We start from the raw sequence: 21,242 nt of genomic DNA, 5'->3' as shown, positions 1-21,242 counted from the left end.
AGCCGTATGAATTGTCCAATCACCCTTTAAGCTTATAAATTAAAAAAATAAAGGTTTTCGTGTATAAATAGAAGAAATAGTAGTAAATTAAGGGTAAAAAATACGAATATTATATAAAATGATATGAAAAATTATTTTAAACACATTTAATAACTTACCCGCCACAAAAGTGTAGTCGTACGATTTAGCCGTGAGTAGTTTCTTACCCACGGCTAAGGAAGACGGCTACGATTTTTCTGGCGGGTACTTGGTGGCATGGTGTATTATGTTTCAGTGATTCATAATATATGATTTTTTAATTTTTTTATCCATCATTTGCTATTATTTTATGTGTTACAATATTAATTCATATTCCAATCAAATAAACTAAATAAATTTAGACTTATTGAGTTGATTTTGTCAATCTCCTTCTCGTGAATTTACTGCAAAGAAGAAATAGACCCTATAAAGCTGCATTGTAGCCGTATGAATTGTCCAATCACCCTTTAAGCTTATAATTAAAAAAAATTAGGTTTTCGTGTATAAATAGAAGAAATAATAGTAAATTAAGGGTAAAAAATACGAATATTATATAAAATGATATGAAAAATTATTTTAAAGACATTTAACAACTTACCCGCCAGTACTTAGTAGCCGTCCTCTGTAGCCGTGAGTAGTTTCTTACCCACGGCTACGTCAGCCGGATACATATTTCTGGCGGGTACTGGGTTGTAAGGTGTATTATGATTCATTGATTCATAATATGTGATTTTGTAATTTTGTTATCGACTAGTTGCTATTATTTTATGTGTTACAATATTAATTCATATTCAATCAAATAAACTATATAAATTTAGACTTATTGAGTTTATTTTGTGAATCTCCTTCTCGTGAATTTACTGCAAAGAGATTGTCACCCTATAAAGCTGCATTATGCCCGTGAATTGTCCAATCACCCTTTAAGTTTATAATAATTATACAAATTATGGCTGTTTAAAAATTTAAAATCAACAATATTATGAAACTAGAATTTTTTTAAAGCTAATTAAGTATTTACCCGCCTGTTAATCCTAGCCGGTCCAAGTAGCCGCTGGGATCCATTTCCAGCCGGCTACTTCTAACGGCTACGATTAACTGCCGGGTAATTATTGTATTAGCTTCAAAAAAAAACTTGTTTCATAATACGCTTCATTTAATTTTTTTTCAACTTTCTTATAGATGTTTAATAACATGAAAACATGTCCTTATTTTTTCGAACTTAAGGCATTTTAGGGTTACAAATAATGACTTAAGTTAGCAAATAATGTCATTTCCTCAGATTTAGAGTCATATTTAACTACCTCTCTTACACATTTTCTTACACAAGTGTACTTGTGTAAGAAAAGTGTAAGAACTTTTACGGAAAACGATGCAAGCCTATCACCATCAATTACAAAGTGGGTAGTTTTATAAGACATCTTATATGGGTGGGTAATTTTGTAAGATAACTAACCAAAGTGGGTACTTTAAATTCCATCCCATAATTTTATCTCAATGACAATTAAAATGCTACATAAGTTAAGTCGTTAAAGTATTTGGCATGTCAATGAGAGCAGCAACGTCAAACAGTGTAGTGTTGGCATGGATTTTCCTGTTACATTTTTATTCGAATCACATAGCATTGATGAAGGTGGTCATGGCTTCGAAGATCATAGTGATCGATGCTGCAGAGAAATTAATATGATATGATGTTCATGTTATATATACGAGAATCAAGTGATATGCAGTTGAACAGAAATCTTTACCCGGAGAACCTCATATCCAAATATATATATACAAATATTCTAACAACTTAACTTAAAAATGAAAATGATTATATGTCAAATCAGATCTTATAATGTGTTTCCTGAACTTATGCTTATTGTCATGTTCTTCAAAGTTTTATAAAATTGTCAGTTCCACTCTAAAAGTCGAAGGTTTGAACTTGAACTTAAACCGCCAACTTTAAGGGGTGTAAGCTCCTTAAAACAGCTTATAAGTTGTTTAGGATCGGAGCTTATATACTCCTTCAAAGTTGACAAAATAAGCTACTGAAGAGCGTATAAGCTGTAAAAATAAGTTCTAAAAGCTTATTAGCTACCAAAAAAATTAGTTCCTCTACTCCAACTTATTTTTTCATTATCTTATAAGCAGCACTCATTTTACAAAAATAAATCAATTATAATTTTTTATTTTCATCATATATTATTCTAATTTCATCTCTTTTCAATTTTCTCTTTCTAACTAAGATTTTCTTTCTCTAACTAGAAATTATTTCTCTAATTTTTAATTTCAATTATTTAAACACTTTGACAACTTATAAGCTCTTATGAAATTACATCTTATAAACTGTTAAAATATTTTATAAGCTTCAAAAACTTATAAACTTTTTAAAATAAATTAAACGAAACGCCCACGACCCGATATATCTTTATTCACTAACCAATTCAAATTTATCTTTATAAGATTATAGATAACAGCAAACTCAGCCACCTCAACCCAAGGGGGCCTTGATCAGTGAGCAGCAGTATATAAAATAGCTACTGAGTAAAGCACAACTCATGTTCAAACAATATTCAAATTTATGATGGTTTCAATAAAAAAAAAATTCAAATTTGAGCAGCCACGTATTTTTGCACCCTTAAAGGTTGAGCCAACGTCAATGCCAAGTACTCCCTCCGTCCCGCCGAGCTTAAAGCGTTTCTTTTGGGCACGAAAATTAAGAAGTTATAGATTAGTGTTTTAAGTGTGTAGTATAAAAGTCATAAAGTAGGAGAGAGAAGTTAATAAAGTGATAAAGTAAGAAAGAGAAGGTAAGAAAGTGATAAAGTAGGAGAGAGAATGTAATAACAGAGTGATTAAGGAAAAATAAGGGGTGCAATTAATTGCCTAATTTTTGCCAAAAAAGAAAATGACTCAAGCTCGGTGGGACAGTTCGAAAAGGAATACGACTCAAGCTTGGTGGGACGGAGGGAGTAATATATTTATTTCGAAAGATTATAAAAGATGTCACAACTCTTTTGCACCCTTTGAGAGATGAGCCAACGTCGTCGTTGCCAAGCAATTTCTCTATTTTTGAAAGAGCAGGGTTATTTGGTGGACATGATATATTCAAGGGTTAAGTATCAAATAAGCCTCGAAAGATTATAAAAGATGTCACAACTCTTTTGCACCCTTTGAGAGATGAGCCAACGTCGTTGCCAAGTAATTTCTCTATTTTTCAAATAGCAGGGTTATTTGGACATAATATATTCAAGGGTTAAGTATCAAATAAGCCCCTAACATAGAGACCGTTATCACTTCTGGCACCCTAAAGTACATAATTTTCGCCAATTAACCCCTCCGACTTAACGGCCATGTAACACCGTTAACTATTTAATTTTTATTATTATTATTATTATTTCATTGGTGGGGGACCCACGCCTTCTTCTTCGCCAAGCTCGCCGAAAACTCGCCGGTAACACACACGCCGACCGATTGAGGCATCTCCACCCCCCCCATCTCTCTCTCTCTCTCTCTCTCTCTCTCTCTCTCTCTCTCTCTCTTTCTCTCTCTACCGGATCCTGAAACCCGCCTCTCTCTTGCTCCGATTGACAGCAACAGAGCAGCCGCCAGAGCTCTACATCCCTAAATCTATGCGCTGACAGCAGCGGTGAGTCGCCACCGTCTGTTGATAAACTCCAAATCAGTCACCACCCAGATCCCCAAACTCCCTCGTCTGTTGCTACATCCCCAGATCCCCAAACTCCCTCCTCTAATTCCGGCCGACGGCGACCCTACCCACCTGACACCGCCTTCTTCCGCCCACAAACCCAACAACGGCAAAAACCGCAAGACCCTCCTTCTATGACTCAATTCAAACTATTACCAAGCCTAGTTAAATATCTGATTCAGTACCAGATTTGTTTCAAGTGGAGGCGGAGGGGGAGAGGTGGAGACGACGAGAGAAACGGTGGATAAGAGAGGGTGGAAGCGCATGAGAGAGATCGTTTTCCACGATCTGGAACGTCCTCCGCCTCGGGCTGGTGGCGGCCTCGCCAGAGATTGCTTTCCACGATCTCAAAACCCACAACAGAAATTCCGGCAGCCGCCGTAGCACCACCAGCAACTCCAGTGGTGGGGGGGGGGAGTTGGAGAGAGAGGGGAGAGGGGTGGAGATGCCTCAGGTAGTTAATGGTGGGACCCATCTATAAATTTTTTTAAAAAATAAATAAAAAAAACGGACGATGTTAAGTAGGCGTTAGGGCAAAGGGCTTAATTGGCGGAATTTTAGTACTTCATGGGCTTAGTTGACACACCCTTGCCCATAGGGTGCTATAAGTGATAAGGGCCTCTACGTTAGGGGCTTATTTGATACTTAACCATATATTAAAATATATATAAATTAAATTAAAAACTTTATTTATTAAAATCAAAAATACTCCCTCCGTCCCGGCTTTTGGTATCCAGTTGAGAACGGCACGGGTTTTAATAAAGTGATTGATGTGTTGTGAGTGGAATAAGGGTCCCACATTTTATGTGAGAGTTAAAATAATTAAAGTGGAGTAAGAGGGTCTCACCTACTTTTACCAAAAATAGAAATGGATACTAAAATGTGGGACGACCAAAAAAGGAAAGTTGGATACTAAAAGCTGGGACGGAGGGAGTAATTTTTTTATTAAAATGAGTTACCTAAGCTCGTTAATGCTAAAAAAGCAGCCACATATTTTTGCACCCTTGAAAGGGGAGCCAACGCCAATGCCAGGTAATTTCTTTATTTTCGAAATATTATTATAAAAGTTGTTTACAGCTTTTTGCATATTAAAATCATGCGGATGAGATTCCTGTCCACCATTTTTTATATGTATATGCAAAAGAATTATCCAAAAATTCGCGGCGGAAAAACTACAAAACTACAAAACGAATCACTTGTCCATTTGCTATAAATCGTGTGGCAACAAAAGAAGGTTGAAGTAAAATGGCAAAAGTTGAAGCAATATCCTCATGTATTATTAGGATGGCAGGAAATAATGCAAATCCCATTTCAAGATTGGATCTAACTCCATGCGATTTGCAACTGCTCCCACTCGATCCCATTCAAAAAGGGATTCTCTTTCACAACCCTCTTTCTAAACTCAACTTAATCGATCACCTCAAAACCTCACTCTCCCGCACACTAGACTTCTTCCCTCCGCTCGCCGGCCGCCTCGCCACCACCGCCCACGCCCACGCCACTTTCAGTTTGTTCCTCGACTGCAACAACGCCGGAGTCGAGTTCGTTCATGCAGTTGCCGCCGCAACGTCGGTGGCCGACATCTTGGAACCAAAATGGATACCTGAAATAGTAGCTTCCTTCTTCCCACACAACGGCCTTTCCAATTGGGATGTCGTTTCCAAGCCTGTGCTAGTGGCACAAGTGACGGAGCTCGTCGACGGCGTTTTCATAGGCTGCACCGCCAATCACGCCGTCATCGACGGCGTCTCTTTCTGGCATTTCTTCAACTCTTGGTCGGAGATCTCCCGCGGTTCCGACACCATTTCAAAGACCCCTGTTTTCAAGCCCTGGTTCCCCAGCAACGTTCCCGACGACAAGCGGCCCCTCCGTCTTCCATGGCTGGAGCAGGATCCGCCCCTCAGCTCCGTTCCACCTCCGCGGCTCGAGAGGGTCTTCCATTTCAGCAAACAAACCCTATCCAAACTCAAAGCCAGGGCCAACTCCGAAGCTGCCACCGACAAAATCTCCTCTCTGCAAGCGCTCTCGGCTCATCTGTGGCGGAGCATTTCGCGCTGCCGGTATTCGGGAATGAGCCTCGACGACGGCCGGGAAGCTCCGTTCGGGATTATTGTTGGTTTGAGGACACGCATACCGTTACCGGAGGGGTATTTCGGGAACGCGCTTGTTAGTGCTAAAATGACGATGAGCGCCGCCGAGCTGGTGCAGAAGGGAGTGGGGCACGCGGCGGTGAGGATCAATGAGTTGGTGGCGCAGCACACTAAGGAAAAGGTGATCAAAGTGATTGAAGATTGGGTGGTTAGTCCGACGTTGCTCCGGAGAGGGAATTACGCTTTCGTAATGGCAAGTTCGCCGCGGCACAATGTGTACGGCAATGATTTTGGGTGGGGAAAACCGATTGCTGTGAGGAGTGGGCCGGCAACGAAAATTGATGGGAAAATGACTCTGTTTCCTGCTGCGGAAGCCGGCGGCATCGACGTTGAAGTTTGCTTGGCGCCGGAGACGCTGCGGGCGATTGAAGATGACGCACAATTTATGGAAGTTTTCACTGTTTGAGAGCACATGCTGTAATAATTTGAGTTTGTAGCATTAATAAATTTGTAAAGGTTTCTAATCATGTCCGTTATATACTTTGTAAGAGCATCCACAATGGTGGGTGCGATGGCCGGATCGAACCCGGCCTATCGCACCCACCACCGTTGTTGCTCCCGGGTGCGATGGAGGGGAGGCGAGCGCTCGCACTCGTCGAATGTGGGAGCGAAGGAGGGGGCGTGTAAACACGCGCCCCTTTCCGAAATTAAAAAAAAAAAAAAAATTTAATTTTAACGGTCAAAAGACCGTTGCTCAACGGTCTTCGGCCGAATTTTTTTATTTTTTTTTTATTTTTTTTTTCTTTTCTTTTTCACCTATATATATCCCCTTCAATCACAAACACAATTCATCCAACAATTCTCTTCAACTCCTAAAAAATGTCTTCATCCACCAATTCTTCCAACAATAATTCTTCTTCAAATTCTTCATCCGAAGAAGAAGTTGGAGCAAATGAGTTCGATCATGTTTGCATGCATCATATTGCACAACATGATCATTGAGGAAGAAGGTGGAAATGCAAGTAATTTCGACGGTGACGACGGCGAGGGACCAAGTTCTACTCCTCAAACACAATTCAATTCCGGAGCACCACCGGAGTTCGCCGCCTATTTGGCACGGAATGCAAGCTTGAAGGATGCACGATTGCATGCTCGCCTCCGCGACGATTTGGTTGAGCATATATGGGCACGCTTTGGTCCGGTTGACCCGTAGTTCGACGGCTTTAAATTATTCGAAAATTGGATGTTTTAAATATTTGTTGTTTTTTTTTAATTTTATTTGTAATGTTTGGATTTTTAATTGAATGAATTTTATGTTGTTAAAATTGAAGTTGTTTAATTTAAATTGAAAAATGAATAAAAGTAAAGAGAAAATGAAATTAAAATCTATTGCACCCGGGTGGGTGCAATACCATTGTGGGAGTGGGTGCAATAAAAGTGGGACCTGTCACAGCCCAAAACCATTTACTTCCTTTACAAATTTTATTTGGAAATTGTTATATTTTCGAGTTATTAATATATATATATATATATCTATGAGTCGAGTTTGTGATGAATCTAGTCGCGCCCCTAGTTAGATGTATGATTTTGAACTATAGATTATATCTATGGAAATAGAAGGTTATATTCAATTACTTTTAATTTAATTTGGACCTAAATACAATTATTTGAAATTATATATATATATTGGGCTTTATGTGTATTTTATTTATATATTTTTCCTTGGGCTGAAATTTAAGCCCATAACATTTTATAAAATCAAGGCAATACGTGTTTTTCTTCCTTAGCCAAGATATGTATTAAATTTTAACCACAAATTCTAAGCTTATTTCCATCAGCCACGTTTCATCTCAAACTTTCTTGAGCTGCAAGCACCATTTCAAGCCTTCTTATTTAAAACATCAGCCTTTATCACCTCTGTTTTCCACCGCCTCAATTTTTCCAATGTTAAATTCTTTCATTTTCTGAAAATAACTCAAAAACCCAGCAATCAGCTTCTTGTTCTATTCCTTTCGACTCAAATGGTAATTTTATTATTTCTGTAAATTCTCATAGTTTTATTTCAAAACTTATCTCCTGTATTTCATCTATATCGTTGCAGATACAATATTTACAGCCTAAACCTCAAAACAATAATTCTCATATCCATGATACCATACCTTTGTAATAACAACTCATTTGCAATTCAGATGCTTAATAAATAACTTATACTCCATCTAAAACAAATCTAACACATAGACTGGTAGAGAGGAATTGGGGATGATCTTTGGCGCGGCTGTAGTCGAGCCGAGAAGATGGAAGATGGGAGGCGGCGGCCGTTCTCTGCCGGCCGGAAAAGGAAGAGGGCGCCAGATCTGGTAGGCGGCGAAGGTCGTCGGAGCGGCCGCAGCTGGGTGCGGTGAGGAGAGAGATCGACGGGGAGCGAGAGATGAGGGAAGAGGGAGAAGTGAGGGGTGAGAGGGAGATAGGAAGAAGGGGGAAGAGAAAGGAGGCCAGGGCCGCCGGCTCCGGCGGCGGCGTTGCCGTCTGGTGGCGGTGGCAGGAGGAAGACCGAGGAAGGGAGAGAGGGGGAGGAGAGAGCTGCTGTGAGGGAGTGTTGGCTGCGTGAGTTTGTGAAGTGTGGAGTTGTGTGTGTGATTTAAATTAGAGTGAAGAGAAGAAAATGGGTATTGGGCTTAAAGCATGGGCTTAGGGCCTCTTAGTAGAGGAGTGTGGGAATGGGCTTTATATTGGGGCTTAATTTTATTAAATGATTGGGCTCTTTTTAAATATCATATTGACTTCATATTTTTTTAAATTTTCATTATTACATTGGACCTGATTTTATTAAAATCCAACTCAAAAGAAGCATGCATTTTTATTATTCATTAGACCAATTATTTTCAAATGATTTTATGATAATAAATTCTTAAGATTTAAACTAGTACTATTATTATTATTTTTAAGTTCAATTAGGCCCTTATGTTTATTATTTGAATTTATCTGACTAGGTGCGGCGCGTCTAGGACGTTACTTTTGTTTGAATTATTCAAGATAACCTTCAAGTTCAAGTTCAAAATACAGGTGTGGGATTTATTTCAGTACATGTTGTGGTTAATCTTTGTCCATTTTAATATTATGCGTTTGCCATATGTGTTGTAAATTCAGTTATATCGCTAGGGGCCCGCTCAATGGGTCCAGGACTTCACCGTCCTTGGTATGCCACAATGCGATTTCATGTTACAGTTAGGGTTGCAACCTATTCGCCAGGGGCCTGCTCAATGGGTCCAGGACTTTAAAGTCCTTGGTATGCCACCGTGCGAATTTCAGTTATCAGTACAGTGCAGTGCGTATGTGTTGACCATTTTATTAACGTGGACAATTATTGCATGTTTCCCACACTGAGTATATTCTGTATGCTCATCCCATATTAAACATTTCAGGTATTTTGACGTTGGAGACGCGTGGAAGGTCGAATGGGCGCATCGAGATTCAAGACATTTATCAAGTAGTTGATTTGATTTTCAACTAATTTAAGTATTTAAAGTTTTGCTTAGCACAAGTTTTACCTAATACCTGGATATTTTGATGACATCTTTATGTCATGCTTTGAAATAAGAGGTTGATTGTCGATTTTTAAATCAAAGTTAGCCTTTGAGTATATTATTTTAAAAGTTTAATTTTTTTAGGGTTTGCTCCCTTTGAAGTGTTTTCAAAATATTTTATTTAAAAATTTATTTATTTGATAATAAATCCAAATCTTTATTTTATGATATTTCCGCTGTCAAAAATTATGTACATTCATATTTTAATACGTTAATTAGATTAGGGTGTTACAGCATGGTATCAGAGCAGGTCTACTTTCCTGTAGACTCTGCAAAATAAATTTTTTCTTAAAATGTTTCAAGTCAAGTGTGACAAGGCCATTCGACCACTACGCGCTCCGACGTCAAGGTAAAAGTTATTTTAAAAGTTTTCAAGGGGATGAGTATAAACTGTTTATATTCCGAATTTATGTTAAACTTGCTGCAATAATTGAAGTTATGATCAGAAAGTTCAAGTTCATTATTCAAGTTATTATGAGAAAGTTCAGTATACAATTCATCATGTTGAAGATTATTGCAGCTATGATTTTATTTCGGAATATTTCAATTCATGATATTGAATTACGGGTTTTGAAATATTTATTTTGAACATCGTCCTTGAAATAGGAATAACCTAGAAATTTTCCTAGAAAAGCTTTGACCTATATCCTCTCAATTCGTAAGTGCGTAGAAACCTATATAAAATGTCCCTGAATATAGATCCATAAGAAGTACGCATGCCTATTCTCGTAGCTAGTGTAGAGAACACTAGCACGAACTACAAGGACGAAGCTAAGCAAAACAAACTCGTCAAACTAGTGGATGAGATTTCAAGAATCAATTTTGAGTGCATTACGAGGATTTGTCCAAACAACAAACCCAAGCTCAGGCTACGCGACCTAAAGTCAACTCAAATGCTTAACGCGATGGATAGTGCTGTCGAATGAACTACAACTCGCAATGATTCGATAGACCTGATAGGTAATTAGCAGTTGCAGAAGGGTTAGAGGAACTAGAACGAGTTTTCACTCATCTCAATTGTACCAGCGGACAGAAAACATCATATGTTATCTTTCAACTTGTGGAGGAACTCTGAAACGACGATATCTGTGATGAAAGCAATGGAGATATTAGATCAATATTCTAGGAAGCGCCGTGTAGTAAACATTGAAGGAAAAAAAAAAAAAAAGACGAAGAACTTCCCCTCGAGAGTGTGCTAGTGGTACATGATTTTTCCTCAGCGTCACCTTGAGGATCTCGCTTGAATATCGCTGCTAGATAGACAAGTATAGTTCACGATCGATCTAGTACCTAGAGTTGCACCTATTTCAAAGCATCATATGATGGCGCCAAAAGAATTGAAGAATTAAATACGCAATTGCGAGAGCGTTTAGACATAAGGTTTATTGTCCAAGCATGTCGTCCTGGGAAATGCCATTCTTAATGGTCAAGAAGAAAGACGGAACGAATGATGTGTGTGTTTATTATTTGGGCTAGATCGACTCACCATCAAGAGAAAGTACCATTTGCCACGGGTAGAAGATTTACTCAACCAATTGAAAGAAGTAGACGTGATTTCGAAGATTGACTTGAGATTGGGTTGCCATCAAATTAGGATAAAATAGAGTGATATATCGAAGACGACTTTCCAGATAAGTTAGTCATAGTTTTCATCAACAATATTTTTGATATACTTTAGTAACGATGTGTGACGTGATGAATATTTCAAGATTGTCTTATTAACTTTATGGAACGCGAAACTTTACGCAGATTTAAGAAGTGCGAGTTTTCGTTAAATCGAGTAGTCTTTCTCGCTCGCGTAGTAATTGCTCAAGGAATCGAAGTGGACCCAGCTAAAGCAGAAGCTATCAATAATTGGAGGACGCTTACAAATGCTAGTGAGTAAAATGTTTCTTAGGACTCGCAGGTTATTGTAGAAGATTCATCAAGGCACGATTAACAAGGTGATCAGTCACGTTCAAATGACTGACAAGTGCGGGCAGGATTTCAAGAATTGAAGAGAAGATTGACGACAGTACCAGTGTTGACCATACCAGCTGGATTAGACAACTCCGTATCTACACTGACACATTGAAGCAAGGAGCTGGACAGGAGACAGAAAAGATGGCTAGAGCTTGTGTTAGACTACGATTACACCATACAACATTACCAAGAAAAAGCTAATGTGGTGGCGTGGCACTTAGCAGGAAAAGATAAAAGACAACTCGCTTGGATGATAACTCAACAAGAGACCTTGATAAGAGAATTCAAAAGGTAGAAACTCGACGTAGTAACTTCGAATACTCAAAAAGTTAAGTTAGCAACATTAGTGTTCACGATACAAGATTAACTTAAGGAAGCTCAGGAAATCAACGACTTTTCTCCACCGAATGACGAATAGAGATTTAAGAGGCGATAATATGGATATTCATATTGGCAAGTGATAGAATGTTTAGTAGGTAGACAGAATTTGGGTCCCCAAGGACAATAAACTGATGGAGAAAATTTTTCAAGAGCATCGCACGAGTTACACGGCACGCCCTGGAAACACCAAGACCTTCACAAGATGTTAAAGATGAAAGAAGAAAACGATAGTTGAGTTTGTTAGGAAGCTCATTTACCGTCGATAGAATTCATGAATAATAGCAGTTTTCCAACTACTATCAACATAGGCTCTATACGAGGCATTATATAGGAAAAAGTGTAGGTCATTTTTACATTAGGGATGTATTTGGCAAACGATAAGTGTTAGGCCCAAAAATCGTGAAAGCAACCATCGAAGTAATTGTGAGACAAAAGGATCAAAATGGCACGGGACCGATAGAAGAAAGAAGTTCTATTTCGATGTTCTATTTCAAGGTTGGCGGAAGTATTCTCCTTAAGAAGCACCGATAAATAGAGTCCCGTGGTTCAGAAAGAAACGAAAATTGAGACCTCGATTTATAGGTTCGTTTAAAATTCGAGAACGAATAGGATGATGTAGCCTACCGTCTAGCTTTCACGCTACAACGGTCAGCAGTACAAATGTGTGTCTCGAGGATTGCGAAATACTTGCACGATTTCAGCCACATCATTCATCAGCGTACAAAAGAGAAGTCAATCAGTATACTAGATCAAAAGTACAAGCTTTACGAAGTCAAGAAGCACCGATAGTCAAATATAGAGTGAACTAGGCACGGACCCCAAGAAACTACATGAGAATGAGAAGAGAAATCCTAGCTCATTATTCCCATTTAGAACCTATTAAGTTAAATTTCGAGGACGAAATTTTTTTAAGTGGGTAGGTTTGTCACAGCCCAAAACCATTTACTTCCTTTACAAATTTTATTTGGAAATTGTTATATTTTCGAGTTATTAATATATATATATATATATCTATGAGTCGAGTTTGTGATGAATCTAGTCGCGCCCCTAGTTAGATGTATGATTTTGAACTATAGATTATATCTATGGAAATAGAAGGTTATATTCAATTACTTTTAATTTAATTTGGACCTAAATACAATTATTTGAAATTATATATATATATTGGGCTTTATGTGTATTTTATTTATATATTTTTCCTTGGGCTGAAATTTAAGCCCATAACATTTTATAAAATCAAGGCAATACGTGTTTTTCTTCCTTAGCCAAGATATGTATTAAATTTTAACCACAAATTCTAAGCTTATTTCCATCAGCCACGTTTCATCTCAAACTTTCTTGAGCTGCAAGCACCATTTCAAGCCTTCTTATTTAAAACATCAGCCTTTATCACCTCTGTTTTCCACCGCCTCAATTTTTCCAATGTTAAATTCTTTCATTTTCTGAAAATAACTCAAAAACCCAGCAATCAGCTTCTTGTTCTATTCCTTTCGACTCAAATGGTAATTTTATTATTTCTGTAAATTCTCATAGTTTTATTTCAAAACTTATCTCCTGTATTTCATCTATATCGTTGCAGATACAATATTTACAGCCTAAACCTCAAAACAATAATTCTCATATCCATGATACCATACCTTTGTAATAACAACTCATTTGCAATTCAGATGCTTAATAAATAACTTATACTCCATCTAAAACAAATCTAACACATAGACTGGTAGAGAGGAATTGGGGATGATCTTTGGCGCGGCTGTAGTCGAGCCGAGAAGATGGAAGATGGGAGGCGGCGGCCGTTTCTGCCGGCCGGAAAAGGAAGAGGGCGCCAGATCTGGTAGGCGGCGAAGGTCGTCGGAGCGGCCGCAGCTGGGTGCGGTGAGGAGAGAGATCGACGGGGAGCGAGAGATGAGGGAAGAGGGAGAAGTGAGGGGTGAGAGGGAGATAGGAAGAAGGGGGAAGAGAAAGGAGGCCAGGGCCGCCGGCTCCGGCGGCGGCGTTGCCGTCTGGTGGCGGTGGCAGGAGGAAGACCGAGGAAGGGAGAGAGGGGGAGGAGAGAGCTGCTGTGAGGGAGTGTTGGCTGCGTGAGTTTGTGAAGTGTGGAGTTGTGTGTGTGATTTAAATTAGAGTGAAGAGAAGAAAATGGGTATTGGGCTTAAAGCATGGGCTTAGGGCCTCTTAGTAGAGGAGTGTGGGAATGGGCTTTATATTGGGGCTTAATTTTATTAAATGATTGGGCTCTTTTTAAATATCATATTGACTTCATATTTTTTTAAATTTTCATTATTACATTGGACCTGATTTTATTAAAATCCAACTCAAAAGAAGCATGCATTTTTATTATTCATTAGACCAATTATTTTCAAATGATTTTATGATAATAAATTCTTAAGATTTAAACTAGTACTATTATTATTATTTTTAAGTTCAATTAGGCCCTTATGTTTATTATTTGAATTTATCTGACTAGGTGCGGCGCGTCTAGGACGTTACTTTTGTTTGAATTATTCAAGATAACCTTCAAGTTCAAGTTCAAAATACAGGTGTGGGATTTATTTCAGTACATGTTGTGGTTAATCTTTGTCCATTTTAATATTATGCGTTTGCCATATGTGTTGTAAATTCAGTTATATCGCTAGGGGCCCGCTCAATGGGTCCAGGACTTCACCGTCCTTGGTATGCCACAATGCGATTTCATGTTACAGTTAGGGTTGCAACCTATTCGCCAGGGGCCTGCTCAATGGGTCCAGGACTTTAAAGTCCTTGGTATGCCACCGTGCGAATTTCAGTTATCAGTACAGTGCAGTGCGTATGTGTTGACCATTTTATTAACGTGGACAATTATTGCATGTTTCCCACACTGAGTATATTCTGTATGCTCATCCCATATTAAACATTTCAGGTATTTTGACGTTGGAGACGCGTGGAAGGTCGAATGGGCGCATCGAGATTCAAGACATTTATCAAGTAGTTGATTTGATTTTCAACTAATTTAAGTATTTAAAGTTTTGCTTAGCACAAGTTTTACCTAATACCTGGATATTTTGATGACATCTTTATGTCATGCTTTGAAATAAGAGGTTGATTGTCGATTTTTAAATCAAAGTTAGCCTTTGAGTATATTATTTTAAAAGTTTAATTTTTTTAGGGTTTGCTCCCTTTGAAGTGTTTTCAAAATATTTTATTTAAAAATTTATTTATTTGATAATAAATCCAAATCTTTATTTTATGATATTTCCGCTGTCAAAAATTATGTACATTCATATTTTAATACGTTAATTAGATTAGGGTGTTACAGGACCCATGGTATTGCACCCACTATGGGTGCAAGCATTGTGGATGCTCTAATAGTGTTTTGTATCATGTGATCCGGACGCATATTTTCAATAAATTAAAGCGTCACTTTGAAAATGCCACTTTGTAATAGTAAAAATAAAATTTATTCATTAAAATAAAAATTTTAAAAATTAATCACATTTATCATTTATCCTTCACATAACAAGTTTAAAAAATTTTCATTAATTTTTTAATTATGAATTTTAGCTTTTGACTACTCTTAATTTTAAATAAATTTGTGAATTGAAGCTTTAAAATTCAAATTCACAACCAACACAAGCTATTCAACTGTAAATTCGAATTTTAAAACTTGAATTCATAACTAAAAATAATACTCTCTCCGTCCTAAGAATTTTGACACGTTTAGTTTCGGCACGAGAATTAAGGAGTTGTAGATTAGTATTTTAAGTATGTAATTAATAAAGTATAAAAATGATAAAATAAGAGAGAGAATATAATAATTATTACTCCTTCCGTCCCAATAAAAGTGGCCACTTTTTTTTGGGCACAGAGATTAAGAAGGGGATTGTTATGTTTTAATTAAGTGTGACCCACCAACATTAGTGAGTAATTTTTAGAAAGTGGCATACAATTGTTTACCAAATTAGTGAGTAATTTTGATATTTTTAGAAAGTGGCCTACAATTGTTGACCAAATTAGTGAGTAATTGTTGACTTAATTAAAGTAAACTTTTGCCATTTTTAGAAAGTAGCCACTTTTAATGGGACACCCAAAAAGAAAATGTGGCTACTTTTATTGGGACGGAGGGAGTACTTACTTGAAAATGTGTCAAGATTTGTGGGACGGTCCAAAAAGAAAAACATGTCAAAATTCGTGAAACAGAGAAAGTATTAACCATGAATTTCAATTTTAAAATTTGAATTCACGGCTAAAAATAAATTTTTTCAAGACGTTTGCGAAATGGGCTGATCAAATGGTTGAAATGACTATTATTTGTATTTTAATCTTTTGCGAAAATCTGCTGATCAAATGGTGACGTGACGACGAAACAATGTTGATGTGAAGGTGCTATGTGTCGCTTGATGAAATGGTAGTTGCCATTGGGCATTCGAAAATTTAATGGCAATGGGCCTCCTGTTCTTTTTTTACTTTCGGCGCTTGTTGCAAACATTCAATACACTTATTATTCATATGTAAACATAGGCCCAATTCGCTTATTAAAATACTCAGTAATTGGTATTGGTAAAAGTTTAATACAGAGAAACAAATTTTAATATCTAAAGGTTGAAATAAAACACATAATCACCCAATGTATTCGAATTTATATGCAAAGAATACGACATCAAATAAATTTAATTAATAAGTCCCCTTTTCTTTTATTTTTTCCTTTTTCTTTTTTAACTGTTGGTATTTCAAAAATGATAATGATCCATCAAACTCAATTACTATGTGATAGTGCCAATTTACTATCTAGCTGCCCCGAAACGTGACAATTACGTGTCTATTTTCTAGTATTATTTATTAAAGAAGGTTTAAATTAATTAAACATCGATTATTTGTGAAGAGAAAAAAAGCTTTCGTTTACACCACCAGTCAAATATGTGGGTGGAAGTAAATAATTACGTGGTGGCTTGTTAATTCTCACTGACCTTAAGTGACCTATGTGGAAGTAAACAATTACATGGTGGCTTGTTGATTCTCACTGACCCTTCTTAAATTACATATATATAAATAGATATATCTAACAACTTGTTATGAAATTGTAGTATTATTTTCAGTTGGATCTATAGAAAAAAAAATTGTCATTTAATTTAAATTCAAAATGTCCTTATTTATTGTGAGGTTATAGACTTTATTTGTTTTTGTGTGCTTTTCTTTCATTTCTTATAATTCTTCTTAGAACAAAAAATGTAGCCCAATTTCAATTATTGAATCTGATAGTGATAGACAGGGTCACAGACACGAGGTCGTCGTTGATTAGGTGCGACGCATTTAGAAGGATTTGAGCGTTTGATTATTGAAGGCGGGTGGGGTTGGATGATGGAGTTTGATGAAAAGATTATTGATAAATTAAATTTATATAATCTATATATATAACTGAGGTAATTTCGTAAACTTGGAATATAAATGAAAAAAATGGGTAATTAAATAATGTAACTAGCATTTTATATAATTAATTTTGATTATAATTAAGTTAATTAGAGATGAATTAAAATAAAAAAAATTATAACATTATGCTAATAATAGATTTTTTTTTAAATTAAAAAAAAACTACCTTGCGCAATCAAGTTTATAGTTGCAGACATGGACAAAAACTATTACCAAAAAAAAATACACTCATATTCTAGTGCTCTAGTTTAACCACCACATTCCACATAACATCAATTATCTATCTAAATCTAACTAATAAGCTTTCATGTTGTCGGTATGTTAGCTAATTATCACTCTTTGAATAATAATAATAATAATAATAATAATAATAATAATAATAATAATAATAATAATAATAATAATAATAATAATAATAATAATAATAATAATAATAATAATAATAATAATATAGTTGTTTCAATTTATATAACAAATTCAATACTATCTGTTGTATTTACAATCTAACTAATTTTGATTTTGTCTAACACAAAATGCAATCTAATTAACTGCTTTTCATTTGATCGTACTTAATATTCTAGATAAATATAAGTGTAAATATAATCAAAATTAAACTATATAAGCTTGAGTAAAGAAACTTATTCTAAAGTATCGAGCATAAATAAATTCAACTTTTCAATTTAATTTCTTAACCTTCCGCCAGTTATTTTCCTCAAAAAAAAAAAAAAAAAAAACTTTCCGCCAGTTATTATAAACTTTCCGGTTGAATTTGTTTAATTTTCCGCCAAGCGGAAATAGGCAGCGTAAATGGAGTAACATTTTTAATTACTAATGATTTAACATAAAAACAAACTTTATGCTCGAAACAGAAAGTGAAAATTACGACCAGATCGAGAAAGTTTCAAACCATGGACGAAAATATGAAATACTACTATAATAAAATGTTTATAATTTAAAATTGAAAAATTAGATGCAGTTTGAATTTAAATTAAATTACAATTACCCCTTTTTCGCCTTTTGAGATAAATTACATATGTTTGCAAAATATGTGCCCAAGATCAATATGATTGGTGAGGAATAAATTTGTGTAAATAGAGAGAAATTGTAGTTTGTCGAGTTCCAATTCCTCTAATATATAGTTGAACCATATTAATTTATTCGTGAATATATTAATTGCTTAATGGTAAATTTGATAATTCATTTACATTTTACATGAATGCATTTCTAGTACAAATCAATAGTACATATTAAATGAGAAATAAATATAGGTTAAACAGGGTAGGCGAAATGAAAGATACACGTGAAATTCAATTAGGCAGGTGGAAAAAAAAAAAAAAAAAAACAAACAAACAAACAAAAAAATAAAAGGAAATGTGTAAATATGGCAGAATGTGTATGCATTCCGAGATGTGTATGAAGCGAAATCAAATTAAGGATTTCCGAAAACATTAGAGCATTTGCACCCAAAAACCTTTTAAAGGGGTTCTCAAGTGGTCCATATTCTTAGAGATCCCCTTCTTTAATTCGGACTCTCTTAATTATATTTTATATTTTACTTTTAATTTACATGTATTTCTAAATCAAATTAAAATTAAACATTATATTATTTTAAAATAAAATTACAATAATAAAAAATTATTACAATAATTAAAAAACTGAAAATGTTATTTAATAAAGTATGCAAAATAAAAAAGGACATTAATTTAAAAGGATTATTTCATTTTTTTCCATATTTTTAATTAAAAATAAAAACAAATGAAAAAAGGTTGAAAAATAGCCTGTCGCTGGCTTTCCCTTCTCATTTTCTAGTATGAGACCCACATGGCTTTTTTTGTCTGAAAAATTAAAATAAAATAATTAACGAGATTACACATGATAAGCAAAATGATGTCTTGCACATTAAAACTCTTTTTCTTCCTCAAACCTACCGACTACACACTTGAATTTTGGGAAAAATCGAAGAACCCTAGCTTTGCTACGAGACCCAACTAAACCTTCTCCCCAAATCATCCATTCACCAAGCTGGTCGTTCGAACATAATCGTTAATCAACCTTCTTCTTACGCGACCAAAAGAGAAACCCACAATAAGAGAAGTAATATAATACTCCCTCCGTCCACTAATTCAAGGCCTACATGAAAAAACACAGATTTTAAGAAAAATAGTATTTTTATTAGTTGAGTGGAGAAAATGTCCCACAAAATATATTATTTATTGGTTGAGTGGAGAAAGAGGCCCACAAAGTGTATTGTTTATTAGTTGAGTGGAGAAAAAATGTATTGTTTATTGGGACCCACCAATTAAAATATGAATAAAACTTACTAAAAATAGATAGGCCTTGAGTTGGTGGACGGACCAAAAAGGAAAGTATGCCTTGAATTAATGGACGGAGGGAGTAACTTATATTTTCGGCCCAAAGTATTTAAGGTGATTTAATTTTGACTTTGTCAAAATTCGTTAAAATTAAATTGTTGCAAACAATTCCAATTTGTCAAATTGAAGTGCCGAAAAATTGCTCAAGGACATGACTACAAATATAAAACTATTATGGAGTGAAGTGTAAATCAAAGACTTGAAGAAGAGTGAAGAATCGGCTGCCACAAGACTTAAAGAGAAGAAGACGAAATCTTCCTAAGAAATAGAGATGCTGGTTAACATGTTAAACCAACTCCTAAACCCAAGTACGTTCGAAACCCTAATTTTCTCAACCACGTTTTCTTGCCCATCAAGCTCATATCTCATTTATAAATAGGGGCATAGCTCATTGCATTCAGTACCAGTCGAAGCTACAAGATATACAAGTGCAGGAGCTCAAAAGCTAATATTCAAACATCTGACACGATATCTAGCTCACATCACATTTTGAGTGGGAGACTCGTGTGTCTAACAAACCTTGATAGACTCGTTTGTTAGGGCTAGTTAATAGATTTGATTGTTTGAGATAATAGATTAACTTCGTTCAAAGTCTAGTCGTTGCTAGCATTAATTGATAGGATTAGAAGGAATTTTTTTTCTTTTTTCAACTCCACTCAATAAGAGAGATTCTATTAAGTTATTTATGTATCTTTATTGTAAATTTTTTTTTTATAGTGAACATATAATTATAATTAATTAATATTACAGTATAAAAATAATTTATTATGCATACTTTATTTTTCGCTGTGTTTCTACTTTTTTATAGATTATTGAGTGGATTATTGGATCACTTTACCCAATATATTTGGATTTGCAACAAACTATCACACAGTATCACATCCGATGTCGGCTGGTTGTTTTCTCGAGGGTGAAAAATGTGCGTATATGGACAGGAGCATAGCCAACATTCTGGTCAGTGTACTACATTTGGGCACCTGTCTCTCTCTTTCACTTTCTAATTAATTCTCTCTCTCTTTTTTCAAGATAAGAGTCATAAGACCCATCCCATCGATCCTGTACAACACTTACGGCCCGTACGTTTTCAGTATTGGAATAATCATGATATAAATTATCATGTATGGATTAGTCATGATTTCTAATCTCATATGGATGTTTGATATCATTGGTAATTAATTTCAAAAAGTGTTTGATATCCATTGAAATAGGTTGGATTAACATATCAAATACCTAAATTATCCTCACATATTTTACCAAAAGACATTCGTGTCCTCAAATCTAAAAATAAGATGGAGGCATTGGTATCCTCACAACATCGTTTGATGTGAAAAGGGTATCAATTTTCGATTTTAATATCTCGGTATTAAATTTATCCCATGGAGAGGGTGGTATAATTAGTGTGGATTAATCCCACAAAATAAGCTAGGGTCTTGGGATAAACCTGGAGTTGACCATATTAGTAGCACATAATACCAAACACTGCATAAATTCATATTAATTTAACTTATCCTGCTTTTAAACCCATATCAAACGGGCTATAATAACTCAAATATCCCACTTCTATTATGAGTATACTGATAAAAATAAATAAAAATAGATACTCAAGTATTTCACTTTTATTATAAGTGTATTGGATGAATTATACTTTAATTGTACCCTAAACAATTTCATAACTTTCTTTTTCTGGACAGTACTTCAAATAATTATCCTTACGAGTTACAACTCAAAAGAACACCTAAAT

The 21,242-nt window shown here is 35.6% G+C and overlaps 1 protein-coding gene across 2 annotated transcripts in view; it reads left to right on the top strand.

The window, feature by feature from the left end:
* Positions 1–4,891: 4,891 nt before the first annotated feature.
* LOC131020400 (uncharacterized acetyltransferase At3g50280-like) overlaps positions 4,892–21,242 on the top strand; it is an 88,719-nt gene continuing 72,368 nt past the window's right edge. The window contains exon 1 of one of the 2 annotated variants that reach the window (XM_057949178.1): positions 4,892–6,343. In XM_057949178.1, the coding sequence (XP_057805161.1) occupies positions 4,955–6,265 (1,311 nt within the window). In that variant the 5' untranslated portion in view covers positions 4,892–4,954 and the 3' untranslated portion in view covers positions 6,266–6,343. Of the gene's footprint in view, positions 6,366–21,242 lie in introns of both variants that reach the window. The other variant, XM_057949177.1, reaches the window with a different exon arrangement.

The sequence above is a fragment of the Salvia miltiorrhiza genome, chromosome 4 (assembly GCF_028751815.1).
Source record: "Salvia miltiorrhiza cultivar Shanhuang (shh) chromosome 4, IMPLAD_Smil_shh, whole genome shotgun sequence".
Lineage (NCBI taxonomy): Eukaryota > Viridiplantae > Streptophyta > Magnoliopsida > Lamiales > Lamiaceae > Salvia > Salvia miltiorrhiza.
Note: the sequence above shows the minus strand (reverse complement) of the source record. Positions and strands in the feature narration are given on the sequence as shown.